At 38.1% G+C, this 9746-nt stretch overlaps 1 protein-coding gene across 1 annotated transcript; it reads right to left on the reverse strand.

The window, feature by feature from the left end:
* Positions 1-4641: 4641 nt before the first annotated feature.
* LOC120090724 lies at positions 4642-6561 on the reverse strand. Its single transcript, XM_039048439.1, has 3 exons — positions 6360-6561; positions 5757-6023; positions 4642-5108 (listed from the first exon to the last, which is right to left on the reverse strand). Exons 1-3 carry the CDS (start codon positions 6559-6561, stop codon positions 4642-4644), a joined length of 936 nt encoding a protein of 311 aa, XP_038904367.1.
* Positions 6562-9746: the final 3185 nt, after the last annotated feature.

Raw genomic sequence — 9746 nt, forward strand, 5'->3', positions numbered from 1 at the left:
ATAGCGAAATTATAAATAGTTGAATTTGTAACTAATAAAAAATTCACATGTATCCCAAATTAAAATTGAAAACATAATCTGCCAATCATAGAGAAGAAAAGAGGTACCTCCACAGGGTTTTCCCATCCCCATATACGAATACTAAAAAATAATATATAATTGAATAGAAAAAAATAATAGAAGCAGAACGTCGAAAACTTTGAAAAGCTCTGCCCTCCCTCTCTATCTATCCAGGGGATGGAAGGGCATAGTTTTTTTTTTGTTTTTTTTTTTTTTAATTTTTTTGTTTTAATTTTTTCATGTTGTCAAAGAGTTAAATAATGAAAATAGATGGTGCATGCCTAATTGAATTTATCGGGTCATGTAGGAACAAGGTTCAAGTCTATGTGTTTTCATCTTGACCATTGGATCAAATTAATTATTTTAGTCCAAATCTTAAAATTCGGGCTAAATTCAAATTGAATCCGAGAATATGCTTAATTTGACCCAAATGTTAAATTAACCCAAATCCATTTAATTGGGCTCAAGGACCAGGTCCATGGACCAATAAAGTCCAAGCCCATAAAACCCATCTGAGAACTCTATAAATAAAGGAGTTCCCTTCATTTATGCACTCCAAAGAGCCTACAGAGAATTCTCACAACAATTAGAAGACTCCCTAACTCCTGAAGTTAACCACACTCGAAGACTGAAGTCTTTTGGAAATACAAGCATTCTTCCAAGACTCAAACTTCAAGAACATCCACACGCTCCGCTTCCATACATCAAGCATGCACATTCAACTGAGAGAGAATCAAATGATCAAGCATTAGAGATTGAATCACAACTGCATCAAATCTACATCATCAAAGTTCAACTCCACGAAATACGCTTCTCTTGAAGCCTCGTGTGAACATTGAACCTCCAAGAAGATCATCAAGCTCAAAGGTCGATCATCCAAGAAGGTCGTCATCAAGTCCAAAAGTCGATCATCCAAGAAGATTAATAAGCCCAAAGGTCGATCATCCAAGAAGATCAATCAGCTTAAAGATTAAGGTTTATTTTGAGAGCATAAAAGGATTATGTATTAGAGATTGTACTCATTATATTGAATTAATATAAATACAAAGTTCTAATTCAACGAAACAAGCTTCTCTAGAAACCTTGTGCGAAAAAATTGGCATACCCGATGGGACATCTCTACCTCTTATCTCTTTCTTAACATTCAAATAAACCAATGGCATCAAAGAAAGTTGCGTTCAGAATTGCTACTGCAAGCGACACCCACACAGGACTTATCACCTGCAGTTGTTCAAAGGAGATTATGCGGGAGCAAGAATAGGGTCCTGTCATCGTAGAGAAAATTAGGGAATAGTTGACAGAATCTCCTAAAGATGGAATCATCATAAGAGAAAATCCCTTGTTTGACAACTCTGCTTATGCTTTTGACCAATCAAAGAAAGAATCACACCTTGACGTAGTGTCTATCATGATGGTTGATGTAATGACTGAGTTGGCAATGACAGTGATGGAAAGGAAGATAAATCTCTTGATAAAATTCGTTGAGGAGCGAGATCATCAAACCGTTACTTTAAGAGATTAGATGTAAGCTTGAGAAACTGCTAAGTTAAGTCAAGCTCCAGCTACCAAAACTAATGACAAAGGAAAGACTATCTTGCAGGAAAACCAACCGCAACAATTTTCCTCGTGTTGGGGTTAATATCCTAAATATCGTAGGGTCCTGTAGTTTGTAAATACCTGTATGAAAAAACTCTTTGTGATGTAATAATATGAGATATTTTATTCACTACAGTCTATGAAATATGAGATATTTTAGTTGCATTAACCACAAACCAATAAACTAAAATCTCTGGTTATCGTTGTAACTCAAGCATGTATGTGGAGATATATGTTGGAAAGGTACCAGCATGAAGCGGAAGCATTGAGGATCGATAAGCACTCTAATTTATTAATGTTGACAGAAAAAAAAGCATGCTCAAACAGAATTTAATGGGTTTTATGACATACCTTTGAAGAACCGTTGAAATCTTGATTTCTAGCTGCTAACTCCTCCAACTATTTGTGCAGACCACCACAAGATCTTCCCTACTATTCTCTTGGTGCTCTAGATTGAGTTGTGGGACTCAAAATAAGCTGGAATCAAAGGGAATTTGGAGAAAGCTCACTGTAACAACCCAAATGAAGAACACTTTCTTCTACCCGAATTTTTAGAAAAAAATCTATCGGTTGTCATCACCTCAACTTCACTCCAATCTATTCAATATATTGCAGACTATCATGCAAAGAGATTTACTGTATGGGATGCAGCTCATGCTTGGAGTTATTGAAGGTTGATGATAATGGGTTCTTTATGAGCAAGTTTGAAGATGAAGATGAAGTTGGAAAAATCCAATTTTTCATTTTTGTGTTTTTTTATTTTCAAAATCCAAAATTGATTTTAAAATCATATTTTATTTCTAAAATGAAAATTTAATTTCATAAATTAATTTTCTAATAAAATTAATAAATAATTATTTAAGAAATTTAAATAATTCTAATTAGTTTAATATCCAATATTAAATTAGTTTTACATAAATTCATCTTCATATATTTAAATCATATTTAAATATATATTCTCCAATTCCGTTTGATTATAATTTGAACGTTTCAAATTAGCTTATCACACTACTCTAAAGCTAATCCATTTTCGAGCTAGTAGGGGGACCTCGTGGACCTATAGATCATTGGCTCAAACGATTTGAGATTAATCGGCTAAACTCATTAGATAGATCTAACCCTCATTCGTTAACTAATGGGTCACTCCACTAAAGCCCATAGTTGAACTCCCTTCACTGTAGATATATTATGTCCACTCGATATAACCATGATTAGTAAGTCAACCCTTCATAAGTTGTTCGTAATAACGACTGGGTCAAATCTCTGTTTTACCCCTGAAATTACCTATTGTTCCTTAAATCCCCACTAATCCCCTAATGAACAATTGTTTTGTGATCCAATCAACAAAATCGAGCCCCTCTTAGGCCAATGAAAGGGTGAGATTCCTTGTTCAAGACCCAAAATCCGCACTTAAGGGAACAACCTCTCTACTATCCCTAAAAGTGGCTAGGAGTGAATTCCGTCTTGCACCCTATGTCCTCAGCTAACTATCCAGTCTTACCCCTGAAATGGAAGGTTTATTGGTTCAGCGCTGTTGAGCCAACCTTCACCTATGCAAATCTAAGGATAATTCCAAATAAACAGGAGTTCATAGTTAGCTCAGGATTAAGGCCAATTACCTAGGTCATCGCTTTGAAATAATTAGTCTTAAACAGTAAACAACGTTATAAAGTAAGAGTGCCTGATTTTATGGTTCAATCTTGTACAAGCCCTTTTGCACAAGGACACCCCCACCCCTCATGTCCCAACATGAACGAATTAGGACCACTTCATTTGTAGCACTTTACAACTCTTTGTAATAACTATAGAGCAGGCTGCATCCAATGATATTACCAGAATAAGGTACCCAACTTTATTCATATACTATAGATCATTTTGACTATTTACTCGAACCTAATCCACCTTTATGTCTCCACATAAAGTTCAAGTACTCATCCAATAGTTAAGGAACTTTTAGGTTTATTGGATTTTTACTAAGAAAAACATCTATTCAATAACACCTTATTGAATTTCCAAAATAAGTTCTATTGTTTACTTACCACGGGTTTTATGACATAAAACCTAATAAACTTCTACTTGGACTAAAACTCCAATGGTAACTTATATATTTGATATATAAGACTGAGTTTCTGAGTTTTATAGAGAAATTCAATAAACTAGGGCATTCCATACCCATCTTTTACCATTCGGTATCCCATACTCGATATTTCTCCCACTTGCCCTAGGTTATTAATCTGGTATTCCTAGTCCTATTAGGTAATTCTCAAACACTTTAGTCGAGAGAATCATTGTAAATATGTTAGTGTACAATAGGCTTTAGATAAAATTATATGGGGGTTGCATCTTAATAATGGCCAGGAAGCACACTTTTGTTAGGATACTGATTCTTGAAAGACTTTATTAACGTAACGAGTTGGTACAATCTCCCGAAATAGCGACTAAACGATGAACAAATTCTTTATTAAACGATATGAGTCAAACAGAGACTAGACGATCGCTTATCAAACTCTAAACGATCGCTTACAAATTCTATACGATTGCTTACAGTCTCTACACAATCGCTGAGTAATACTAAATGATTGCTTACCAAATGCTACATGATCGCTGGACTCTGCTACTCAATCGCTTAGTAGAAGAGGTAGACGATGAGTGGCACACTATGACGGTTTCTACACGATAGAGCCTTTCGAATTCCCACTCTTGAGAGCTCTTCTTCCTCACTCCGGATACAAACTTCACTGCCCTCTCTTTTAGTTTCTTTCTTCTTTTTAAACCTCAACTTCTCCCAACAGAATTGAAAGTAGTCCTTAACCGATTCAACTGCTAACTTCCCCTTACCTCTTTTATTCTTTCTATTTTGATATTGCAACATAATTGGAGGCCTATCATTACGTACCCCCTTCACCTTTACCTTGTCCTCAAGGTAAAATTCTGGCTGTACAACCACCTTTTTGACAGTCTTCTTCATTCTCTCTTGAACCACCCTCAAATGTTCCTTAAGTACTCGTAGGGAGCATCCCATATTTTCATCGTACATTTCAGACTAATCCCTTCCTTTTCCAGACTTGGATTCCCTTGCAGTGTAATCTTCTGACCCTCATGAACAAATGTCATTGTTAGGTTCCACCAATCTACCTCTATTTTCCCTAAAGAGTGTAGCCATTGCATCCCCAAAATCACGTCAGCATTCCCTAGTTCCAACAGCTGGAAACTATCACACACTCTCCAATCACCCAGTCTCATTTTCACATTTTTGCATACTCCCTTACCTTGCATTGTGGTTCCTGATCCCAAAACAACTCCGTAATTGGTCGTGTCTGTGATGTTCAACTGCAGATGATTCGCTGGACTCTCTGATATGAAGTTATGCGTAGCTTCACAATCTACTAGTATCACCACTGATTCTCTTTTGATTTCCCCTGTGATCTTCAGTGTTCGAGGATTCGTCAATCCTACAATCGAGTTCATAGAAAGTTCAACAATAAGCGATATTTCTTAACTCAACATCAACATATTCAATTCTAACAACTCTTCCTTTACTTCGTCGTCCTCATACAACTCCCATTCCTCACCGGGCGCTTGCACTACAAGTAATCTCAGTTCTCTNGGATTCCCTTGCAGAGTAATCTTCCGACCCTCATGAACAAATGTCATTGTTAGGTTCCACCAATCTACCTTTGTTTTCCCCAAAGAGTGTAGCCATTGCATCCCCAAAATCACGTCAACACTTCCTAGCTCTAACGGCAGGAAACTCTTCCTTTACTTCGTCGTCCTCATACAACTCCCATTCCTCACCGGGCGCTTGCACTACAAGTAATCTCAGTTCTCTCAACTCTCACCCTTTGTGCTGATGCCCAACAATATACTTTTAGTCGCACCGGAAACAAAGCCCTTTTTCTCTCTTCGACTGAAATTTAGCATCTGTTAACCTTTTGCCAGAATTTCCCTCCGGTTATCGTTATTTGGCTTTCCTCGCAACGTGACTATCCTCATTGGAAATGACTCTTTGGTCTTCCCTCCCCCTTTCATTTTGCTTCCGCCTACTGTCTTACTTCTATTGTTGATATTGAATTTCGAAGAGTTCGAATTTTGGATCTTACCTCCATCTATTCGCGCCCGTCCCGCTTCAACCCACGCATTTTCTCTATCTTCAACACGTTGCACAAATGACATCATTTGCGCTAACCCGGTGGGATCCCAACACTCAACTTCAGCCTTAATCCACGACGCCAAACCGTTCATGAATGTCTCCTCTAGAACTTCATTCGGCAGATGAGGCAATAACGCTATTAACTTATCAAACTGATTTCGATATGCTTCCACAGTCGTTTCTTGTTTAATAACCAAGAATCTCCCACAGATCGATCCTTCTCTTAAAGATCAAAATCACACGAACATCCTTTTCTTTAAGTCTTCCCAATCTTTGAACGACTCTCTGCCTTCTTTCGACCGGTACTAGTCCAATGCGGCACTGTCAAAACTCACAACCGCCACCGTCATCTTCTTAGATTTAGTCAACTTATGAATTTGAAAATAGCGGTCTGCTCTGAATAACCACACGTCTGGATCATTTCCATTGAACACCGACATTTCTACTTTCTTGATTTACTTCTGTCGCAAAACGCGTCTTCACCGACTGCTTTCACCGAACTATTTGTTTTGCACCCATTTTGGGTGTTCGATCCTTCTGCCTCTTTAGTCACCTTTGCCTGTCCCTTGGTCATTTTCATAACATAAGACGAGCATTTGTTGATGTTTCTCTACTTGAAATCCCAATCTCTTAATGATCTTCGCTAACAATGCCAAATTCTCCTTTATGGTTGGCAATTTCTGCATTTTGACTATGAATCCAGAGATCTCTTGGTCTAGTAACTCCAGTTTCTCTTCAAAACATTTCTGAACCATGCTTGCCCAGGTGGTTTCTCTGATACCAATTTGTTAGGATACTGATTCTTGAAAGACTTTATTAACATAACGAGTTGGTACAATCTCTTGGAATAGCAACTAAACGATGAACAACTCTTTATTAAACGATATGAGTCAAACAGAGACTAGACGATCGCTTATTAAACTTTAAACGATCGCTTACAAATTCTATACGGTCACTTATAGTCTCTACACGATCACTGAGTAATACTAGACGACCGTTTACCAAATGCTACAAGATCATTGAGCTCTTCTACTCGATGCATAGTAGAAGAGGTAGACGATGAGCGACACACTATGACGGTTTCTACACGATAGAGTCTTCCGAACTCCCACTCTCGAGAGCTCTTCTTCCTCACTCCAGATATTCAAACTTCACTGCCCTCTCTTTCTTCTTTTTAAACCTCAACTTCTCCCAATAGAATTGAAAGTAGTCCTTAAACGATTCAACCGCCGAATTCCCCTTATCTCCTTTATTCTTTCTATTTTGATATTGCAACATAATTGCAGGCCTATCAACTTTCTTCCCACTACATTGAGGTACTATCAACTCTTCGAGTAAGACGCATCTGACCTATCTTTAACAACTTTTTGTTAATAGTCAGATGTAGAAATCTTTAAACTTTCTATACTTTGATCTAGCCATTAAAATATTTAAATATTTTCAAATGAATTTTAACAGTTTGACTCTTAACATAAGTTGCTTGAACAATCATAATTTTTGAAAAATGAACACTTCATTTATCATAAAAATATATATAATTTGTTCTTAACAAGATTTACAAAAGTAGTAACATCAAGCAGCAACTTTTCCCACTGAATGATCTGAGCAAATGGTCATATGGACTAGTTAGCCTGTTTACCTTTCTCCGCTCTCTTCACGATAAGATACTGATGAAAATTCCTCCTTAGTACCCTTCTTCGTTGCAGTGGAAACATTTTTCTTTGTCTACAGTGATATCCTTGCCTTTCTTTCCAGTAGGCTTATTCTTTTCCCTTTGCCTTTCTTCACAGGAATACTCTTACTCTTCGAAGAGGAGGCAACATTAGGTTGGAGGACATTCCTCTCTTCTCGGCAGTAGTAACATTTACTTCTGACTCCAGACCCTTTGTTCTCAATATTGTATGGTGAGCTTGTAGCTCATTCAATAGAGTAGTCAAGTTGTATTCAATTTTATTCATTAAATAATTCATACAGAATTGTAGAAAACTCTTTGAAAGAGATTATAGAATAAAACCAACTTGACTTCTCTCATCCATGACAGCATCGTTTACTTCTGCCACATTAATGTGGATCATCATGTCCAGGACACGTGGTGACATGCAGAAATGCATGTCATCTTAGGCCTTTTACTTAGAATTATGAAGATTGTTAGGCAGAATATGCGGCAATTATGTTAGGAATTCACGAGAAAGTGAGTTGCGTCGATCAGCATGTCGAATCTCGGCTAACCTGTTATTTTGTGTTAATTATGCGGTCAATGTTCTATTTTTGTAACCAATGCAGGAAATGGACGCAAACGCGGAAACTGGACCACCACATAGATGACCACATACGGAGAAACTCTCCATCGCAAAGGCAAACGAATCGATCAATGCATGGATGTTGCGGTAATCAGCCGTATGAGTCCATCGCATGGGAGTTGCGCTCATCAAGCGATTGCGCTTATACACATCTAGATGTGTATAAGAGACAGGTTCAGAAAGGACTAACGCGCTGAATGTTAGACTCAGAGCAGTCCATTAATGTTGTCGGTGACCCAAGCTCTATAAATAGAAGCCGATGAGTAGAAATTCAAGTTATCCAGGGATGATCCTTGTGATCTGGGGATTTTTCCCGCGATACAGACAAAATGCATGAGAAGATGCTTGAGAGTTCTTAGACGCTTGAGAGTTCTTCACCTCCTTCATCCATTTTGAGTGACGATCAGAGCCTTCGACCAGAGCTACATCTCGAGAGACTCAACTTCTCCACCCATCCATGGCACCACTGGCAGCCTTGACGCACATCCACTGGAAGCAAGTTTGCTTCCAGCCAGTCATTTCTTTCCCTTTCTTTTCTTATATTGTATTGTATGACATTTTGTGATTAAGGAATTAATACAATTTGTTTTCAATGCATTTCTTTGTTTCCTTCGACTGCATCTCCTTCTTCTTTGCTTAGAATCTTTACTTTCATTGCAACACTTAGTGAGATTGCTTAGGTATTGCACACTTAGTCATGTGGATTAGGGATATGGAGCATGTAGCAACCTACCGAGAGGTGTGCATTGCGTGAGTGTGCGAGTAACCTTATTTGCTTAGTGTGAAGCTGCGACAACGTCTGTCTATAGGCTAACGCATTGCTTGTCTATGAGTAAAGTCAGCAACAACCAACTGCCCGGGAGGGTAAGTGATTGGTCACACTAAGTAATATATGCATTGTTCACTAGATATAGGAATAATCTTGCGTCAACCAAGTTCATGTGTTTGTCTTGTTTTATGTTGTGCTCAACACCCCTTTAGAGCTACTCGAAAGAGAGTCTAAAGAAAGAACCTAATGACTCGAGAGAGCTAGGTTAGAATCTAGATTCGAGAGAGCGAGATTAGATCGGCATAAGTAAGAGATAGGGATTTAGAGATAAGCTCTGTTTGACAACACTGCATCGCATGCACCCTAGGAATAGGTATGATATTATGTGGCCGCCTTATTTATGTGTGTGTCACTTTGTCATCGCATAAATAAGAATAGAAGCTTATGTGTAGGTCCTATAGACTTATCGCATATATCGCATGCGTTCTAGCATTAGAAGCCGTAGCATTTGCACTGAGAGGTGGTTTACTATTGTATGTGTGTTGCATGATCGCATGGTTTGCGTTGACTAAGGTTTCCTTTGCGGTCACTCTTAAGGGTTGCAATGAAATCATCTACGCATTTTATCTATTTTCCCATACATTTATTTCATGTCAAGTGTTGTCGCGTCTCTACCTCTCATGCATATTCTCATTACGTTGTCTGTTAGATAGGAGTAGGAGTAAGGTTAACCTAGCAACCTCCCTTCCATTCTTTTATTTAAACTGCCGCATGCACGTTACCGCATACATATAGCTACAAGTCCCGGTGTTCGACCTCGGATTACCCGAGAAAGTTGCGTTCGCGTTATACTTGCGTGAACGCAAGAAAA

The sequence above is a fragment of the Benincasa hispida genome, chromosome 11, assembly GCF_009727055.1.
Source record: "Benincasa hispida cultivar B227 chromosome 11, ASM972705v1, whole genome shotgun sequence".
In the NCBI taxonomy this organism is placed as follows: Eukaryota; Viridiplantae; Streptophyta; class Magnoliopsida; order Cucurbitales; family Cucurbitaceae; genus Benincasa; species Benincasa hispida.